Genomic DNA, 22,793 nt, shown 5'->3' with positions numbered 1-22,793 from the left:
GGGATGTCCCTAGTGACTAGGGACATCCCCCTAGTCACTAGGGACATCCTTGCATCCTTGATACAAGAAACATTGCAAATATGTGCAATGTTTCTTGTATCAAGAGCAGAAATCAAAAGGTGAAGTGAGTAATTACAAATCCGTAACCTTGATGTCTGTGCCAAGGAAAATAATGGAGTCTGTTGTTATACAGAAATCAGAGCATGGATTCTTTAAAGTGACCAATCTGATTAGCTGCTATAAGGTAGTTACAAAGGAAATGGGTGAAATTTTGACATTGTATACCTGGATTTCAGTAAAGCTTCTGATAGTGTCCTAAATGAATGACTATTACACAAACTGGAAGTGTGGAATTTGGTGGAAGTTATTGCTATGGATAAAGGGGTGTCAAAGACAGTGTGGGTTTGGTGTTGGATCCTTTATTGTTTTTACTATTTATCACGATCTGATATAGGTATATTAAGTTTAATGTATTAGTGTGCTGATGACACAAAGGTGGGCAGGATGGTTAACCCTTTGTGGCCTAATGTTGCAGCCACCATGCCTGTTGGCATTTCACATTATAAAATTTGTTTTCCTGCTGTACTAGCTTCTATTTATACTTCATTTTATAAACGCTCTGAAATTTTCCTGCTGCACTGCAATCCATTTGCACTTCATGCAAATGATCCAAAAAACCAAGTCAATGTTTATTGGTGTTTATGTTTAAATGTTAATGACGGGACAGCGCTGTTTTTTTTTTCAGTGCAGAAGTCACAAAGTAACTTATGCTCTGTGTTAGAGTGAAGTATTTACATATGCCATCAAGATCTCATAAAAAGCCTTTCCAGATGACAAAATTGAGAAACTGTTAAACTATTTAAAAACCTTTCTGAAGAACTTGAAGGGGGGGGGGACACTTAAAAATAAGAATCTGACTGTTCAATACAGTGTGACTGGGTTTCAGTTTTGCTGAATGAATTGAAGCAGTTTTTTGGTGTTATTATCAACATGGGAACTAAATGAAAAAACTGATAAAGAAATATTGGTTGGAATGACTAAACAGAATTCAATTTTTGAAGAATATATTTAGCAGGAAGAGATTTCTGCCCACCCACAACATGACAAATAACGGGGATTTAAAGTTGATGCTCTACAGTAAAAATTTTTTTTCAATATTAAAATATTAAATATTGGAAAAATGTCGAAAATATAACAAGTAAACCCAAAAATAAGTAATTTTTGAACACTGCATTCAACTTTTTTTTTTTTTTTTTTTTTTTTAAATGATTATTAGAAATGGAATGTAACGGTTGGGTTAAGGACATGCTTCTCCAACAAAACCTGGATAAATTAAGCAGATGGGTTGAAAAATGGCAATTGGGGACCATTTTAATTGATAATTTCATGGTACTTCATTTGGATGGTACCAAACTTAAGGTAATGAAGAATGAAAGAGATCTACAGGTAATTGTATAGTCCGACATGAAGTTCTCTGAGCAGTGCTAACAGGCTGCTACTACAGCTCACAGGGTTCTGTCGATGCTTTAGGACAGAAATTCCCAAATTGGGGCACACTTTTTTTTTCAAAGGGGGGAAAGGATGTTTGTATGATGTGAAATATGGATAAACTTTTTTTTTTTTAAATCCTTTGCTTGGGTAATGTTTAGTTATCACACAGTAATAATGAATTGTAACAGTAACAATAATCAGTTTCATTTATTAATGAGTTTCAGTTTATCTATTTTATTTTTTCTTATTCTAGAATGTGGGGGGGAGCAAAATTTATGAAATACGTTAAGGGTGAGGGGAACTTCTGATATAGAGGAATTTTGTCAGCAGGGACAAAGAGGCAATTAGCCCAATTTTTAAGACAATGGTTAGGCACATTTTGAGTACTGCATAAGCTTTGGAAGCCTCATTTTAGGAAGGATGAAGTTCTGTTACAGATGCAGAGTAGAACAAGATTATTCAGGGGCACAGAAGGGTCTTTATACCAAGACTAAGTTTTGTAATTTTGTATAGGCTGATATTACTAATATTAATGGCATGCGGCCGCAACCTTCCTTCTCTTCACTGACCACTGCAGAGACATCCATTTTCCCATTATTTCAGTATTTATGTCCCATATTAGCATCCTCCCAGCCTTGCCTATAGTTCCCCCATCCAACATTTATGTATTTATTCCCCAATAGTTGGTGCAACGATGCAGCACTGAATTGTGTGGTGTTGAGCAGTTTACCTTAGGCCTTTAGTTATATATTGCAGGACTTCATTCTGAGTAACCACGTAACTTTGTTTGTTACTGTTAATGTTATTATCTGTGCATGTAAAACTGCACGTAAATATGTATAAATGGATATATACCTACATTTATCTCTGAAGAAGTGATGCAGTCTGCAAAAAGTCAGATTCATCTAACCATTTATATCTCATTTTGTTGGAAGGGTTAATATTTAGTATTATAGTCTTTTCCCCTGATGTCAATTATGATTTTAGTTTCATATTAAAAAAAAACTAAATCTAATTTAAACTGCCTGCTTGTTTAGGGCTTGATTGTTTGTAATCCATGTAACAAAACCCATCACTAGGTAAAAGTTTCAATAACTCACCTCACTCTGTTCCATGTTCATGCTGCAAGAATCTCTGCTTGCATCATCAAATTCTGGTAAAGACCTTTCACCTATGCAGGAAGGTACACTGGACTCTATTCCAGTAACTGAAGTATCTGCAGAACTCATCTGTATTTGATAAAATATGAATAAATAGTTATAAAATACTGAAATTTTAGATTATATTTCTCATATATATTTTATAATTCTTAACCATTTTATAATTTTTAATTTCATGTTTAAGGGCACAATTACCAATGATGTAGCTGAAAATATCTCGGACTTTATAAAAGATCTACAAGCTGTAGGTGCATGCAATATCGAGGAATAACTGACAAATAGTAAGTATAGTATTAGTGCACCAACAAATAAAACAAAAATAAATAATAATAAATAAATAAACTTAAAATAAACTGTGTGTTTCCTTCCTCAAATAGGTTTCTCTGTCCAGTTGATATCTGAATATCCCCAAGCTATCAATTTATGGTCCCCTAGTTAAAGTATTATTTATAACCTCAAACATTTCACTTTCATTCATTTTACAATTCTCCCTTAGAACCTTAGACCTCAATCATGTCCCTCTAAGGTACCTAAGTTACCAAGATGTGTAACCCACACATTCAGTGTTTCATCACATATAGGTGCTCTTTTATTAATCTCACCAGGAAAACACCTGTCTTTGGACCTTTTCAAGGAGATCAATGTCTTTTTTAGGTGTGGAATACTGTGTTGCCATACTTAGACAGCATTCCAAGTGCAGTATTACAATTGCCTTATATAGTGGGATTATAACCGCTCAAGCTATAAGTTTCAAGAGAAATGTTCAATAAGCCATCAATAGGACTCCATGGGATCTCTCTGATATCTGTCTACAGTAACACACATGCTTCATGTCTACCCATATCACAACTACCATTTTTTAAACTCAAATCCCCCCAAGTATAAGAGTTATTTTGGAGTTGCTATCTTTAAGTGTGATCCAGTGACCTTGTATGACTGAGCCAAATGTTTTGCTAAAATCCAAATAAATAATGCTGAAATTATTTCTTGCATCCAGCTCATGAGTGACTCTGTCAAAATAGGAAAGAAGAAGCATCCCTTTGGAATTTCATTTCCATATAAATGTCCTTGCATTGCACTCTTGATCACAGCCTCCATGATTTTCTCTAAATTGATGTCAGACTGACTGTTCCGCAATTACTTCACTCTCGGCACCACCTTAGGTACTGGTGATACACTGAATCTTTTGCCATCTTATGTACTGGTGATACATTCAATGTGCTCTCACTGCCTGCCTCAAAAGTGCCTGGTATATACTATCAAATACAGGAACTTTACTTGCCTTTAGGCTCAAAAGTTTATCTAAAAAATAATCTTCTGCAATATCACTAATTTCATACTGTCAGTTTCACTTAAGCAGTTTACAGAACTGAGGAAAGCTAATTTCACTACACATGTTTTGGAAAGAAATGGCAGCTTAAACATCACTTAAAGGTGATGTGAAAAACATTCAGGGTAATCATAAGGCAAAAGAATAAAAGATGGTTTTCACCAATATGCTAACTAGCTTTGCAATCCTTGGTTTCAAAATGCTAGTTTAAATTTTTGCAAAGTCACCTTGGCTATTTTCCTCGAGTTGCAGAAATGGTGCCAATGCACAAGTATACCGTGTCCATAAACTAATTAATAAAGCAATAACTGATTGCTGTCAGTGTCGAGAGAGAGAGAGAATCTGTCTGTTCACAAAAAGTATTATATTGTCTATGAGTTACACATACAGTAATACCTTGATATATGAATATTTGATAAGAAGTTTCAGAATAATGAACTCTTATTTTAGTTGTTCATTTTTAATTAAATTTTGGTTTTTAATCAGTATACAATAAAAAATATCACAGATATGTACTTTTAAGCACAGCACATTCAAAACTCTATTAGTTTTTGTTTTTCATGTGTTGTTCCTAGATTGTGTACATTACTGGTATTTTAGTTAAAGTGCTTTTTACTACTGATAAAATAAACTGGTTTATACTCATTATCCAATGTGCCTCTTAAAACAAAGTCAAGTGAAAATTGTGATAAAGTAACTAAAGATCTAAGAAAGGTTATCATCACTTTAGAGAAAAAGAAAGAAGTCATACATCTAAGTGAAGGTGGTATTTGCTATGCTGAAGTTTTTAGATGTTGTGGTTTATCTGCATCAACAGTCAAACCAATTCTGAATAATGCCAAAAATTCTTTGTGTTAGTCAACCTGTTAGTCTTAACTGCTTCAAAACTGACTCCAAGTTTAAAAATGGAGAAGACAGAGATAATAATAAGAAAATGGGTCGAAGATCAAAACCAGAGAAGCCTTGCCTTTAAGTTCTGTTTTGATAAAGACAAAGGCAAGGGATATTTATGAACCTATAAACAATATGGAAGTAAAAAACAAAAAACTTTGGGACTTTCATAGCTAGCAGAGGTAGTTTGAAAATTTAAATGGTGCAATAATCTTCATTGCATTTATATAATTGGGAAGGTGCTAGTGTGTGTGAAAAATGCTGCAGCTGAACATTCCAAGACCCTAAAAGCCATAATTGCAGGGTGGTTAATCCATTCCCTAAATTAATTTTTATCACTGCCAAGACTTCCCTTTACTAGAAGTGTATGCCATCATGTATTTTTAGATCAAAAAATGAAAGATAAGCATCAGGATTTAAAATTTAAGTTAAACAAACTGATTGAAAATTGCACTAGAAAGCAAAAATTAAAGTAGGAGTGTGTTATAGGCCTAATGACTGATGAGTACAATGATCAACTGTACAGAGAAATAGAGGGGGCCAGTATATTAGAATGTCTTAACAATTGGGGGATTTTAACTTTCCAGATATTGACTGGAACTTGTGGTTTGGTCATTTACACACTGGTAAGACTTGTGGATTCAGTGGATGACTGTTTTCTACAGCAGCATGTCAGAGAGAGAGAGAGAGAGAGAGAAAGAGAGAGTAATACTCTTATTGCATGAAGAATCAGCAGTGATTCTTTATGCATTAAGAATCTGCAGGTCAAAGACCCACTGGATGGCAGCTATCACAGTGTACTAATGTGGAATTTAATTAAAGACATAACAACTGTCGGGGATAAAGGGAAAGACTTTTGCTTTTGTAATTGTGATTAAAGAGGTTTCAGCCAGTTTTTAAATTCTATACAGCGAGACCAACTGATGATGTTACCAAGAGCAAATTCTAAATGGGAAGTATTCAGGGAAATAATCAAACAAGCTACTAAGCTTTTCATATCAACAAAGAATTAATTTTCAAGGTATAGGCCCAAATGGATGTCAGATGAACTGATGACATTTGCAGGAGAGAAGAAAAATGCATGGAATGCATATACACTGGTGTTCAAAGAAAGTGCATCACCTAGGAATTTCACATTTCTAACCCTTTTTCACAATGGTATGTTACATTAATGATTAGCATCACAAATAGATATAAGGAATATAAACAAACGATATTTATTAACAGTTAAGGCAAAACTAAGTAATATTTGACAGGTGCTCTCAAAATATTCCACAATGACCATTTGCTACCGTTATACAACAGTTTTGGTAAACACGACAATTATGGCTGAAATGTTATCAGAAGCCCTCAATTTGCTTCAGTTTATCATTTTAAATGGAAAACAAAATGAAAAGATCACCAGGTGCAAACTAATATTTAGTTGAAACGTCTCTGGCCCTGATGACAGCAGCACACCATCGAGGCATTGACAAGATCAATTTCCGAAGATAATCAACTGATAGTTCATGGTTCCAAACACGAATTATGGCTTCCTGAAGTTCACAAATGGTCTTTGGTTTCTTTCTGGCAACTGCAGATTCCACATGATGCCCACAGTTCTCTACAGGATTCAGGTCCGCGCTGTTTCCTGGACAGCTAAGAGTTGTAATAGACCGTTCTTCCAACCATTTTTTCTTCCCTGATCAATTTGATTGAATACTATGATGAAATAAAAAAAAGGAACTGGATGCAAAAATATTTTGATATCATATGCTTAAATTTCAGGAAAGCTTGTGATACTGTTGCATATAAGAGACTGCTGTACAAATTGGAGCAGTATGTCATTAAGGAAAAGTTGCTGTTGCACATCAAAGTGATGGTTCATTGGTTATCAGTGGACATCGCTCTTTGTGGGCTAATGTTGTTAGTGGAGTCCCAGAGGGTTCGGTGCTAGTCCCATTGTTGTTTCTGCATTTTTTAATGATACTGATGAAGGTAAATCAGGCTTAACGTCTTAAGTTTGTGGATGATACACAGTTTGGCAAAATGGTTACTGAAATTTAAAACTGACAAATTCAAAGTAGTGCATATATAGCAGTAATCCCAGATTAATGTACCAACTGTGTGATCCTACACTCAGGGTAGCAGAAAATGAAAAAGACTTGGGAATAATTGTGCATTCGGATATGAAGTTCTCTGAGCAATGCAGACAGGCTGCCAGGACACCACATGGGGTTTTGTCAATGATATACAGGAATTTTGCTAGCAGGGATAAGGAGGTGATTATTCCATTCTACAAGGCAATGGCTGGGCTTCATCTTGAGTACTGAATATGGGCCTGGAGGCCTCATTTTAGGAAGGATGCAGGGCTGCTGGAGTTGGTACAGAGAAGGGCAACAAGATTGGTGAAGTGAACAAAGAGGTGCCCTTACCAAGAAAGATTTCCGTTATGCAAACTGCAGCATCTGGAGATTAGGCACCTTACAGTTTAAACCCAAATACCCTTTATATGCAATCAAAATAATACAGTACATTATTGTAAAAAAAGATATCCCAATTTAAAAATGTTGGGTGCATTATTTCCTTTGGTACATTTTGTCCACAATTTTGCATACAACATTCAGCAGTATGATGTCAATATAAATTCACTCCAGAAACCTTGGTAGCAATTTTTCATTGATTTAATGTCCTGAAGAAATTCCCCCGGCTCGTCACTCACTGTGACAAAGTAGTCTAAACGAAAATGCAGCAAGAAATGAAGTTTCGGTAATACACAACTCCTCACTTCTATATGAGGGAGACCTGTTGTTACACAAAAAGTTGAGATCACATCATCAATATGCTTAATCCATAGATTAAGTATGTGTATATAAGTGGAAATGGTTCTTTTGGGGGCTGCCATGAAGGCCTCAGTAAGAAAGAGTGACAAGGGTTCTCCAAGCTGTAAATTTGGAGGAAGAACTCTTTTCAAAACTAGAAATAGGCCTAGCCTGCTATGAGATCAATCAGATCCAAGATGTCTTTGGAAAAGGGCATGGGGGCATGTTTGTGTGTGCATAAAGGTAGGAGCTAAGAGACTGATTCTGGCATCAAGAGAGATATCAGTGAACACTGACACCCACAAAAACCTTTTCAGGGTATGTCGGGGGAATATATTGTAGCCAGTCTAGAAGGTCATGAGAGTTAACAAGTCACAAGCCAAGAACCACAGCTCTCCCCAATCTTCCCACCAGTGTAGAAAGCACTACATCAGTCAGTCATATTGCAGGCTAGATGGAGCTGAATATCTAGCCTGTACAGTGGAGGAAATATCAAAACCGCTGTACTGAGTTTCCTCCACTGTATTGATATACAGTGGAGGAAACTCCAGAAGTGTGTGACTATGTCAACCAAGTTGATTGCCAGTGTGGGAAGCATGTGTATATCACCCCGGGGGCTCACATCTGGTGAGTATGGGCTTGGCAAACCCAGGGTCCTGAGCTGGATATCATCATTCTTCTCTTTCTTGGTGATTCCTTTCTACTTCTCTCTCTCTCTCTCTCTCTCTCTCTCTCTCTCTCTCTCTCTCACACAGGGGGGTAACTTGGGAATTTTTTTTTTTTTTTTTTTTGGCTGGTGCAGCATAAGCCTCAGGCTTCCTTGTACCATATGGCCATTAATAATAATAATAATAATAATAATAATAATCAGTCAGTCATATTGTAGGCATGACCTGCAGGTGCGATGCTGCATCACACATCAACTGTGAGTCATATTTAATCCCAGGCATCCCAAGATTCAAATCTCAGAAAATTTCTCCCAGAGAGAGAGAGAGAGAGAGAGAGAGAGAGAGAGAGAGAGAGAGAGAGAGAGAGAGAGAATATTCTAGAATCCAGGCTCATCTAAGGTTACATCTAACAACAATAGAAACATCGGAAAATACCATCTTCCCCTCCTAGAATGCCCTCTGAGATGCGTTTTGGTTCTGCCCCCCCCTCTCTGAAAACCTGGATTACTTCTACCAGCACAGGGAGTTCCAAAAACAAACAAATTTGCTGGACAGCTAGGAGCTAACTAATGTCCATTAATATTCAGATCCCAACATTCAAAACAGACAAACCATAACCATTTGGTAATAAACCAATTGCAGCTTTTCCTCTAAGACCACATATGGAATGTGTGGCCTTAGAGGAAAAAAATAGAGGGGGGGGGATATGGAATATGTAGGCTGTCCAACAACTTACTGATCACTGAGTGCTTATATCTCCCATATTTGTCTAGCACAAGTCATACCTGTCAGTTCTACTTCATTTACCACTGCTGCAGGATCTAGCTACTTATGTCCTGTGCTGCCCTCTTTTTGTAAAAATCCCCCGAATCTGCTGCATAACACTGGAAACAATGACAATGTACAGTAGTTTTTCACTCCACTCTTACATATGTTTACTTAATTTTAAATTTTAACTGTATTTGTTTAGTTTGTGGCTATGTAGTCTGTTTACCCTGAAGGGTTCTGCTGTTTAATATTTTGTATTTATTCATGTAAAGTTGTATTCTTTCTCATACAAAAAGCAGACTTAAAAAAAAAAGGGGGGGGCAGATAAGAATCCCCACAAGTATATCAGTGTGATTTTGAAGAACATCAGTGTCTGAGAAAATTATGCCTCACAGCTTCCATAGCCACTAGATCTTTACCTAATGCTGACAGATGATGGATGATTTTATATTTTATTTATTATTATATATTTTGGGGGGGGGGGAGGCATTCTTCAAGGAATCCAACCAGGCAGCAATAATAATTTAACATAACTAATTACCTTTCATGCCATTATTATATTTTTGAACAATTTTTTTTTTTAAAGGAAGCAAGAATAATTAACAAAATTGCATACAAAAAAAAATTATCTTTTCTGTATTACATAATTCTGTAAAGCAGTTATGCTTTGTCAAAACTACAGGAAATTGAAGTGAGAACTGAATTATTTTCATTTCTATATATCAACATTTAATAATTGACTAAAACTTAATTGTAGAGAGAAAAAAAAGAACTGGGGAAACTTGGCTTGCTGTATAAATAACTTGAATATTGTTTAATAATGAAAATTATCATTCAATATTATGTTATCAAATATTTATATATTGGCCAACTAATTTATTCAGATTCCAAATTCAATTAGGATATATTTTTAACCTATTAATTTTATATCAGTTAAATTCTTAAGGACAGACTAATTCATTTATATAGAAAAATTACCTGAGAATCATTGGTGGTATCTTCTGAATCATCTAAAGTCTTTTCTAAGAAAGGAAGCCGCACTTCTGAATGAGCAGATATAAAGAGTGAAGTGGCTGAGCTAGATTCATCTAGCCTATATCGTTTCTGCTCAGCTTCATTTTCTCCAGAGCTACGTCTTTTTTTGCATAACTGTGAAGATCCATTTCCAGATGTTTCATTCTGAAACAATGAAATGCATGCATTTTAAAAAGATATATCATTTAAAAACATATTTACTGCCTGTTTTACGACATCAACAAATAAATGTAAGCATACAGAAAAAATCCAGTCTGGAATCGGTGGATTGAAGTAATCTATTGTTCACAATAAATGGGGTAAATAACCTGGACCTCTTGTTGAATTACTATCACAGTAAGGGAAATTACTATTTCAATATCCAGTAAGGATCCAATATATTTTTTATTAATTTTTTAAAGGGGCAGAATTCCTTCACCTCTGTTATCCTAAGCCACTATGTTTAAGGAAAAATTTCTGCTACTGCATCTTGGGCTGATTAACTAATTCTTTTGAAGTAATTTCCACTTCAAATATAAATTAAAAACCTGAATGATTAATAAAATATGTAAAATCCTTTGAATTAATCATAAATCTTCAAAAATAACCTTTTATTTCTTTCTTATTTAATACATTGTTTGTGGATCAGGAATCTGAACTTGCTGACCACAGTGCATAATTCAAAATTTTTAGGCTTAATAAAAGAGGAAGAACTAACCATTAATCTCCAACAAATGCACTGTATTAACCAAAACACCAAAAAAATTAAATATCTATTAAAATTACATGGGTGCAAACTTATTATTATTATGATATTATGCTAGTATAGCTTCATTTTCAATCTACATTGCTGAGAATTTTTTTAATCGGAGTGATATAGGCACAAAAATTTCTTCATGGCTTTGTAAGAGTGAAAAATAATTGATTGTAAATGTAATTGTTAAAAAATGTATTGTGCACACCTAGAACATTATCAATTTTCTAGAGTTGTGGTTTTGCCATTGATTTTGTTCCCTTCATAGGCCTACAGTTTGGTCATAATATAGTCAAATAATTTTTAAATGAGAAGACTACTGTTACTGAAGTCAAGCTACACTGAGACAGTTTTGCATTTCAATTTTTTGCACTTTACCCAAGTGAAAGGAAACAATATGACAGAAGCTTATTTCAGAAGGGCCTTCATGCTGAAAATAATTGAAAGCATCCACATTTATCCATGGAATTTGCCCACTAATAAGTAACATAGGCCAAGGTATTACCAATGGACTAGCACTGAAGAATGCTAGTCCATTGGTCTACGAATGGTTAATCAGATTAAAAGTTTCAGGATAGCACTGAGGATTTGGAAACAGGCAACTGCAACAGGACATTAATGGAAGGGAAGGATTTCTCCCTCTTTTTCAAGTATTTGGCTAGATATGAGCAAATTTCCAGGGAGGAGGAAAAGCACCAATTACACAAAAGGAGCTAGCCACACAGAGCATGGGTTTTAAATATAAGGGGAGAAATATAATAACAGAAAAAAATAATTCAAAATTGATAAGAGCAATGTAGTGCAAATACAAGAAGTAAATGGAGAAATGCCAACAGGACCTAAAGACTTCTAATTATTTAGAATAATGTGTTAAGGCTTGACTACCTTTTTATCTCAAGGTAAGTTTCCATAAGCTTCATTTGTATTCTAAAACAGCTTTAGCACATTTTGTGTGAATATATAGATAAGTAGCAGTGTAATCAGTATCAGCAGATTATAAATCATAAATTATAGCACTACATACGTGATTTAATAATTTAACTTGTCATGTAGATCGTAACGTAGGACAGTAATATTCGTAGAGCTTTAGAATCGGTGATTTGGCATAGATAGCTAGCGGAGAGTTCAAACCACGTGGGTGCCAATAGATAGTTAAATTTATTATCTATTATAACTACTTAGATTTTACAAATGTAACATTAGAAATTAATACATATAAATAACAATTTTTTAGTTAATAATAATACTAACTAGATAAATTGGAGAATTTAGCAAAAGTATTTAGGGGTGAAAACTATACTCATTAGTTCAAAGTGCCAAGTTTAGTTAACCTGAGTTGGACTTCTTTGTTGTACCCTATAAATAAACACATATAATAAAATAAAATAAAATGAAATAGTAAAATTAAAATGATAATATAGCTAACTATAGATATATGGATACATTGAATAGAACATTAACAAGGGCTAGCTCCACTCAATATATCCCATCAATAATTAGCTGAAGCTATCTGTTTCTGTTTGCCAGTTTTCCTATGTTCAAATATACTGATAATTTACTGTGAATATATAATCAAATTGGCTTAATTACTTTAATATACCTTAAATTTAGCAGAAAACTGGTAGAATAACCGAGTTGTCTGCTAAATTTAGAAAATGAGAAATTATTGATGGGATATATTGAGTGAAGCTAGTCCTTGTTAATGATCAATTCAATGTATCCCTATATCTATAATTAGCTATATTATCATTTTAATTTTACTATTTTATTTTTATTTATAGGGTACAACAAAGAAGTCCAACTTAGGTTTAACTAAACTTGGCGCTTTGAACTAATGAGTATAGTTTTACCCCTAATACTTTTGCTAAATTCTCCAATTTATCTTGTTGGTATTATAATTAACTAAAAAATTGTTATACAGGGTGACTCAAAAATATTGGTACAAACATTTAGGGGAGGTAGGTAACATCTAAAGGAATGTGAATCACATAGGAACCCATAACCGGAAAAGTCACCGTAAGTCGGTACATGGCGCTGTTCATCAGTTCGCGAGAGGGAAAATTTCTGGTTTACTCATTCAAGCAGTAGTCGCAGCACGAGAAGCATGCATTGATATACGAACTGTGAGCTGGCAGACATGCACCTAGTGTATGGATTAGCAGAGGACCCACACAGTATGTGCCCCCATGCGGCACAACATCGCTTCGCAATAAATGTGTGGGCAGGTATGGTCGGTGACTGCTTAGTCAGCCCATACCTGTTACCATCCCACATGAACTCCGCGAAATATCGGATCTTTCTTGAACAAGTTCTACCAGGGTTACTTGATGATGTTCCAGCAAATGTGAGACGCAACATTTGGTTTCAACATGACGGGGCGCCTGCCCATTATGGAAGATGTGTTCGTGACCATTTGAACAGGTGTTTTGGGCGTCGATGGATTGGCCGTGGTGGACCCGTTGCCTGGTCCCCACGCTCACCTGATTTATTCAGCCTTTATTTCTTTCTGTGGAGGGCCTTCAAATCTATTGTGTATGAATTGCCTGTGGAGACGGAAATGGATCTCGTGGTGAGACCCATTTCAGTAGCGCTGCTGCTACTGTCAAAGAAACTAGGTGTGTTCGACCGTGTCCACCAATCCATACTGCGTCGGTATCACGCATGCATCGCGTCTCATGGTGGAACCTTCGAGCATCTGTTGTAACATCACAAAATGCACCCATCTCGTACTCCATTGTTAATATTATGTCAAATAAATGTTTGCCACTAATTACTGTCTTGTAACTCTGCTACTACTTTCCCGTGATGTTTCTGGTTATGGGTTCCTATGCGATTCACATTCCTTTAGATGTTACCTACCTCCCCTAAACGTTTGTTCCAATATTTTCGAGACACCCTGTACACAGACAGATGTAATGTACAATCATAAATTTGATGGCATTAATCTGTTCTGCCACTCTTTCCTTTTCTATTTCTTATATTCTTTTACATAACTTCACACACACACACACATATATATATATATATATAAATATATATATATAAATATTATAGTTATAACTGCATTGGGATATAAGTTAAGTGTAATATTTTTTGTACTGAAATTGAATCTAAATCATGATTCAGACCAGAGCAGCAAAGCAAAAGGCTCAAGCTAATGGGAGTGCTGTGGTTCAGGGGAGAACTGAGGGGGATGGTTGTCCTCTGAATCACAGCCTTTTGAAATGTACTGCTTGTTTGATGTTTGTGGGTTATTCAGGAACGGGATACGATATTGCCAAGGGGAATGTCTTTGTGTGTGCGTGATGTAAGGAGTGTGAGGAAATCAGGCACCAACTCAGCGTTGTTATGGGCCTATATGAGAGCTTGAAGGACAGGGTAGATGCCCTTGAAGGATTTAACTTGAGGGGTCCATCAAGCACTGAGCTGCCCATATCAACACCAGAGTATGCACCACAGTGGCAACCCCATGGCAGAATGCTCTGGTCCCATAGGAACTAGTTGTTGTCGGTGATTCTTTTGTCAGGGAAATAGGGAATATATTATGCAAAAAAGGATAGCTGGAACAGGACTAGAGTACATCTGCCAGGGGCAAAGGTTGAGGATGTTTTAGAGCAGATATCTTTTAAGGGCACAAAAGGTGATATTGTTGTACACGTTGGCACTAATGATATTAAGAGTAGGAGAGTGGCAAAATTACTTAACGAATACAGGTAAATGTTGAAAAAAGTCATGAGTTAGGGTTGAAATGTTTGCAATTCTGATGGACACAATAGAAGGGAGTATATGATGAGAGCCTTGTCGATCAATTTGGCCCTGGAGAGATTATGCAAGGCTCACAAGTGGTAGAACTTTTCTCAGCCTGTTCTGTGCTTGTTAACAGGAGAGACTGCTTCTACAGGGATGGGATACACTTAAATAAAAAGGGTGCAAGAATATTTGTTGATGCTATCAAGGCAGTGTTAAGTGGGTCGGAAAACTTCTAGCTTCGGAGGATACATGGACTAATAGATTAACAGTAGCTGTTAGCAGAGGTGAAAGGGAATCAAAGGCAGATATTGTTGGGATATCAGACAGGGTGTCACACAGACATAAGCATTGCAAAAATGGAAATTGGGGAGTACAATGTGTACAGGAAGGATAGACAGGATAGGAAGGGAGGAGGGGTTATGCTATTAGTTAAGTAACACATAAAATCCAAGGAAGTACTTGGCTTGTACTTCCTCTGTCCACCCATGTGGACAGAGCGGTGTTGAGTCAGTTTGGGTGATAAGCAATAGGAAAGGAAAATTGAGACTGAGGAGTATAATAAACAACTGTACAGAGAAATAGAGTGGGCCAGTAAATCAGAGTGTCTTGTAATGGGGGATTTTAATTTCCCAGATATTAACTGGAATTTGTGGGTTGGCCACAATAGCAAGTCTTTTGTTGATTTATTGGATGATTGTTTTCTACAGCAGCATGTAACTAGAGGGAGTAACACTCTTGATCTGATTATCAGTAGTGATTTTTCATGCATTAAGAATCTGCAGATAAAGGAACCACTAGAAGGCAGTGATCACAGTGTGCTGAAGTGGCATTTCCTCAAAGAGATAACAACCATCAGGGGTAAAGGGAAGGGTTTTTTGCTTTTGTAAAAGTGACAACGGTGGTCTGAGACAGTTTTTAAATTCTATACGGTGGGACCAACTGATGATCTTACCAACAGCAAATACTAAATGGGAATCATTCAAGAAAGTAATCTTGAAAGCTACTGGGCATTTTGTCCCAACTAAGAAATACTGTTCAAAGTTTAGGCCTAATTGGATGTCAGATGAAGTAATGAGACTCGTGGCAGAGAAGAAAAATGCATGGCATATATATAAATTAACAGGTGAAACGGAAGCCTATGATAGATTTAAGCTGGTCTGTAACCAAGTCACAAAGAAGGCTAGGTAAGCAAAGGCAGATTATGAGAAATCTTTGTCAAATGATGCAAAGAAATACAGCAAAGAGTTCTTTACTTATGTAAACTCTAGAAGGACGGGGACGAATCAGATTGATTCACTTGATATCGATGGTTCAACTTTTGATGAACCTGCTCAGGTAGCTAACAAACTAAATGAGTATTATTTTGCATCTACATTCACGCATGAGGAGTTATGCAGGGAGGGGAATGCCAGAGATATATTAAACTTTGGCAGTGAGCTAGATGATTTTGTAATAACTTAAAGAGTAAAATGGAGGAGAAATTGTTTAAGATAAACATAAGAAAGGCACTTGGGGTGAATAGGATCTATCTAGTTATATTAAAGGAGGCAGCAAACCCTTTGCCATAATTATAAGAGCTTCCTTGGACTCAGGGGAGATACTCATGGACTGGAGATTGTAAATGTGACCCCAATTCACAAAGGAGGAACAAAGGGTGACACAAGTAATTACAGACCTGTTAGTTTAACTTTTGTTCCAGGGAAATTAATGGAGGCACTAGTTAAAGAAGCACTGCAGGATCATCTAGACAAGACTTCAGTTATAGCTCAGACACAGCACGGGTTTGTTAAGGGAAGTCTTGCCTGACCAATTATATTGGATACTATGATGTGGTCACAAAAGGACTGGATGCAAAGAATAATTTTAATATGATATATTTGGACTTTAGAAAGGCTTTTGATACTGTTACAAATGGAAGACTGCTACACAAATTGGAGCAGTGTGGCACTGGAGGCAAATTGCTGCCATGGAATGGGAGAAGGCAGAGAGTGGTAATCAATGGGCACTGCTCTTCGTGGACTAATGTTATTAGTTATCAGTGTCATTATTTATTAATGATAATGATGATGGTATATCAGGCTTAATGCCTAAGTTTGCAGATGATACGAAACTCGGCAGGGTTGTTAATGACACTAATGACAGTACGCTACCGCAACAGGATCTAGAAATGTTGAGCAGATGGGCTGAGAGGTGGCAACTGAAATTTAAAATTGACAAATGTAAAGTACTGCATATGGGAAGCAGTAACCCCAGTGTAACGTATCAACTCTGTGGTACTACACTGACACTGGTAGAGAATGAAAAGGACCTGGTGGTAATTGTGCAGTCAGATATGAAGTTTCCTGAGCAGTGCAGATGGTCTGTAAGAGTGGTTCATGGTGTCTTGTCAATGATATACAGGAATTTTACAAGCAGGGATAAGGTGGTGATTATCGCCTTGTATAACACAATGGTCAGATCACACCTTGAGTACTGTATACAGATCTAGAGGCCTCATCTTAAGAAGGATGTAGAGCTGCTGGAACGAGCACAGAGAAGGGCAACAAGATTAGTGAATGGAACAAAGGGATGCTCTTATGAAGAAAGGCTTAAGTTTTGCAAATTACAGTGTCTGGAGACTAGGCACCTATGAGGTGATCTGATTGAGGTGTATAAGGCCTTGAATTGTTTGAACACGCTCAATGCTGAAGGGATTCTTCCTCTTGCTCAGAATAATCACCTGAGATGTCATAAATTCAAAGTGAGGAAAGATAGCTGTAGGATGGATGTGTAAAAGTTTGCCTTTAGCCTGCAAGTGGTTGATTGCTGGAACAAACTTCCATTTGTTGTTGTAAAAGTTGAAAAATTAAACAGATTCAATGCAGAACTAGACAAACATTTAGAGCGAGTGGATGGGTAAAATTATGATTTTTTTTGGCTGATGCTGTATAAGCCTTTACTAATGCTAAGTAGAATGTGGTAGAGAGTGAGATGTTCTTTACTACCTTTATTATTATTGCTGGAATTTCTACTGGCCCGATTTTAATGAAACTTCAGATGTCTTGGAAAATTTTTCTAAAAGAGTCAAATATAAAATTTTATGAAAATCTTATCCATCCATCAGGAGTTGAGTTTTTACATTCAGATGGATGCAGTAACATGGTGAAGACAATAAGTGCATTATGCATATATGTTAACATGTCTAAAAATGATAATAATAACAGCATATACCTACAATTTTATATAAGCAAGAATGATACATATGATATATAGAGTAAATTTCCTTAAGTGCTACAAGTAGTAGCTTTTCTCTGTATCTATTCTAATAAGCATTCTGGAACCTGGTGCTTTCACTCGCTGGCACAACTGGTAGAATCTAGTATTAAGTTGCATTGCTGTTTCATCTGCTTACTTGAGCATTCTTCAGAATTAACCAATACAATTTTTTAGTTAATGTGCTGTCCAGTGCCAAGGCAGCAAGCATAAAACTGGAGGGAAGGGAGGAGAGGAACAAGATGTTTTGCACTCAGACCAAGAGAGTAGAATACGGTAGAATTCTAGGTGTTAGATGACTATCATCAACTGGTGCAATACCACCACTTTGTTTATTGGACGCTTGAAGTGGTGAACGCATGTTTCGTCTCCAGAGCTAAGTTCCAGTCAACCCTTCCCCATCTGTTCCATCATGCAGAATGACTGATGATTTTTGAGGTTATGATGAACATCATTGCAAGATTGGATCTCTAAAACGGTGTTCATCATTGCAAGACAGCTCTAAAATGGTGTTCGCAGGCTGGCCGCTAGTTAGTACACCGGACCGAACCTATTGGTAACTCTTTAGAAGGCTTCTGGATCAGCTAGTATATAACTTTGCTACCTCTACTCTGCCAGATAGTGACTGCAGGGAGTGCAAGTAGTGTGTGTGTATGTGGGGGGCATTGTTGAGGCCACATTATGTCAAGAATTTGGGTATATTCTTACCATGTGTACTCCATATCAAAAAATTTCATTAGTTCATACAGCATGTTCTTCCCCCACCTTTTCTTACTATTGAATACACCATGAATTGTCAAACTAATAGAATAAGTTTATCTGCAAAAAGATCTAAGCCTCCCAAACACTTCCTAGTTCATATACATGGTCTCAATTCTAATCTCAACAATGTCCATTTACACTTTGTCTGCCAAACCCCATGTACTTTTTCTGACAGAATCTCAGTTATCGGTTGATTCAATTATTGCTCATCTCAGTTTCATACAGCCAAATTATTAGCCATACAGGAATCAAACAGCCAAATTATTCACTGTATGATTCCTTTTGCCTTGAAGGTGGTACCTGTTCACATGTCCATTCCGATCTCTGGCTTAAAATCTCTCTACCTCAAAGTTCGCAACTCCAGGCAGTTTCCGTTTTCTAGTCACACCGACCCAGCTGGTCGAGATGCTGAGGTTTTTGCAATTACTAATGACCTTGCACAGATTGTTCATTTACCTACAAAAATACCGGACATTCCTAACCATACAGCCAACATGCTTCATCTTTTTCTCACAAACCCTTATAAGTACACGGTTGAAGTGAGTGGTCCTTTAGGTACCTCAGATCACAACTTGGTGATTGTCTCTTCTCCAATGGAGCCTTTACCTCATGGCTATTCCAACCTAGTATTGTTTGGTATTATGAGAATGCAAAGTGGGATTTATTTTCTTCTTTTCCTTGGTCGGATTACTGTTTAAAAACATCTGATGTGAACATATGGTCAGATCGTGTCAGTGAAATTATTCTTGTAGGAATGGAATCCTTTATTCCACACTCCACTTTAAAATCTCGTCCTTTATCTAAAACCTTGGTTTTCCAATAAATGTGCTAAGGCTGTTAAAGAGAAGAATGTTGTATATCATAATTAGCTTGTTTCCAATTGTTCAGTTTCATTTTCTGCCTATACCAAAGCTCGCAACAATTGTAAAACAGTTATTAGTCAGTCCAAACTAGATTTTGAACAGGTTAAGAGTAGAAAACTTGCTTCTTGCCCTAACTGTAGCCGAGAATTCTGGTCTCAGTGCCAACGCTATTGGCTGCAACTTTTGCCCATCTCTGCTGCCACCTGTCAAAACCAGATGGTTCTGTTGTTACTTCAGCCAGGGATAAAGCCGATCTGCTAGCATTCCATTTTTCTTCCAACTCATTTATTAATGATCTTGGTAAAACACCCTCCACCACTCCCAACAAGCTCCATTTAATGTCTCCTGTCGTCTTCCGTCAAAAGGATGTCAGAAAGATTTTGACGAATCTTAATGATAAGAAAGCTCTAGACCTGATGGTATTTTTCCACATGTTCTCAAAACCTGTGCTCCTGAACTTACTCCTGTCCTTTGCCGCTTTTTTTCACTTTCTTATTCCAAAGGTGTTTTTCCTTCTGCTTGGAAATTTGCTCATATCCAGCAGTTCCTAAAAAGGGCGACAAATCCTCCCATCCAATTATCGACCCATTGCAATTACTTCTACTCTTTCTAAAGTGATGGGAAATCATTTAACCGCCAACTCTTAAACTACCTAGAAACCTTCCGTCTGATCAACAATTGCCATTATGGATTCCGTCAGTGTTGATCCACTGGTGATATTCTGGCTTATGTTACCCATTTATGGACAAATTCAATGGAAAAGTTTGGTTGAAACACAAGCAGGTGCTCTTGACATCTCAAAGGCTTTCAATCATGTTTGGCATAAAGGTGTTCTTAACACGCTTCCATCTTATGGTTTGCCAACTGTTTTTTGTAATTGCTTATTCAGTTTTCTCTCTGATCGCTCACTGAGGGCGATGGTAGATAGCTCTCTGTCTTCTACCTTCTCCAATAATGCTGGTGTCCCCCAAGGTTCAGTTCTTTCCTCCACTCTTTTCCTCTTGTATATTAACGACCTTCTTCCATTGACCAGAAATCCCATCTACAATTTTGCTGATGATAGTGCATTGCACTCCACTTTCAGTTTGAGAAACCTCGCCCTGCTCAATCAAGTTCAATTTCTTGAATATCCACTACCAATTCCTTAAATGCCGATCTCCAGTGGGACAAAGACAACTTAGTTGACTCTGTCTTATATTTTGCAAAAAGGATTCTTCTGCTCCTATGCTTATCTTTGGTGACACTCCGATTTCTAGGCAAAATGATATATCTCTTTTGGGGATTACCCTGACTTCTAATCTCTCTTTGCACAAGCACATTACAAATATTGCTTCCTCTGCATCTAAAAATATTGGTTTTCTCTTTTGCTCTCGGCATTCCTTTCTTCCAAACATCTGTTCACTCTGTACAAATTGCAAATCCACCCTACCATGGAATATTGTTCCCACATCCGGAGCAGTGCCCCCAAAACCTCTCTCAGGCTTCTAGATTCCACTCAGAAGAGGGCAGTTATGTTAATGACTCCTCTCTAACAGTCTCTCTACTCGCTGTCTCAGACGTACTGTTTCTGCTGCATGCCTTTTCTACAGATACTTCTAAGGGCACTGTTCTTCTGAATTGGCTTCTATTATTCCTGCTCCCTCTTTCAAAACAGTCCAAACACGTGCCGCCACCAGCTAACATCCATTTACTGTTCAACTTCAAACTCACAGAACCAACTTTTCATCCTCCTCGTTTATTCATTCCACTGTCATTTTCTGGAACAACCTTCCTTCGTACGTATTTCCTGAAAATTAGTCTACAGAAGTTCAAGTATAATGCCAACATTTATCTTCTTTGGTCTTCTTAACCTCCAACACAAGCACTATAGGTTCTAATATCTCTGTTTGGGGTTTTCATAAAAAAATAATAATAACAGCAAATAAAGGATCTTATTCCTACAAGAATAATTTCAGAAAAGATCTGAGCAAATATTAGAATCATGATATTTAAAACAGCATTTCAACCAGGGAAAGGAGAAATAAAAAAATCATGCAGATCATCTTTTTGGCATAAGTGAAAATGATATGGGGATGGAAATAGCTGTGGGGCAGAGGTTTCACTGGAGATAGGCCCATCTCCAGTTATACTTTGCATAGATAAAGGGATCAAAAAACGTTAGGTGCATATATGGAAGTTTTTTGCTTGACTGCCAGAACACAGCTGTCCTGGCAGTGTCTTTCAAATTTTTAACTGTATAGCAGATTTTTCTGTTCAGATAATGCTATATGATTAAATCAACAACACAGACAGAATGGATAACTTTATGTATGACACACACACACACACACACACACACACACACACACACACACACACACACACACACACACACACACACACACCTTTTCTGGCATTCTATTGTTTCCTCATGCTCTCCTTGTTTTTTGTAAACCTCAAAATTGCAGTCCTTCCATTACATAAAACTAATTTAGTTGCTAAGATATGTGTGTGTGACTACTAAGGCTATGCAGTGTCAGTATATTGTGTCTCTAAATAGTGTATGTTTTGTGGCAAAACTGCCAGATGAACAAGTTAGTTAATGTTTTCGGTGTGTTAACATTTCAGGTGCTGCAGCAATTAGTAATAATTCATGATTTATAACAAAATAAATCAACTCACTGACATGAAATTTGTTACAAAGATTCCTAAAATATTCCAATGAAGCACTGAAATTTTTAAATAAAGCCGAGCTCTTGTTCCTAATTTATAGTAATATTACTATAAATGGATAAAGGTATCTGTCTTTAAGCTGAACATCAGCCCAGGCCTTAGCACTGAATACTTGGCATTTGTCTTTAGCAGGAGCAGAACAATCCCCATAATCAAAAATTGAAGGCAGCAAAGCAAAGAAATTTAATTTGATTTCAACTTTAGTGTTGAAATACTCCCAGTGCAAGCCTGTATCACACCATTTCATTCCCATTTTTAGGCTTGCTAAGTGGGATGGCCACATCTACAGTACTCAGGATGGTAAGTGTTTTTAACAATTTTTAAAATGCCTTTCAACTCTCATATTATTAAAACTGACTACTTCAACAATTCAAAAATTTTAAATTGAAAGCTTACCTTCCTTTTATTTCTTTGTGTGCTACAAAATTATCAATTTGCCTTGATGAATGAAATGAGTAGCCTTTCACATGAAAGAAAAAGATGGAAGAAAAGGCAATAATTTTATTTAAGAGGGTAGTGCAATACAGATCCACATGCACTTAGAATCTTAGGTGACAAAATAATGAAATCATGTATT

At 36.6% G+C, this 22,793-nt stretch overlaps 1 protein-coding gene across 1 annotated transcript in view; it reads right to left on the bottom strand.

Annotated features, from left to right (window-relative positions):
* LOC150076854 (poly(A) polymerase type 3-like) overlaps positions 1 to 22,793 on the bottom strand; it is a 341,061-nt gene that overhangs the window by 7,958 nt on the left and 310,310 nt on the right. The window contains exons 21-22 of the mRNA XM_090386405.1: positions 10,088 to 10,288; positions 2,592 to 2,720 (exon numbers count right to left, since the gene is read on the bottom strand). Of these exons, the coding sequence (XP_090242531.1) occupies positions 2,592 to 2,720; positions 10,088 to 10,288 (330 nt within the window). The remainder of the gene's footprint in view (positions 1 to 2,591; positions 2,721 to 10,087; positions 10,289 to 22,793) is intronic.

The sequence above is a fragment of the Mastigoproctus giganteus genome, chromosome 12 (assembly GCF_048544385.1).
Source record: "Mastigoproctus giganteus isolate SK-2022 chromosome 12, ASM4854438v1, whole genome shotgun sequence".
Taxonomy (NCBI): domain Eukaryota; kingdom Metazoa; phylum Arthropoda; class Arachnida; order Uropygi; family Thelyphonidae; genus Mastigoproctus; species Mastigoproctus giganteus.
This window is presented reverse-complemented; position numbering and strand designations above follow the sequence as displayed.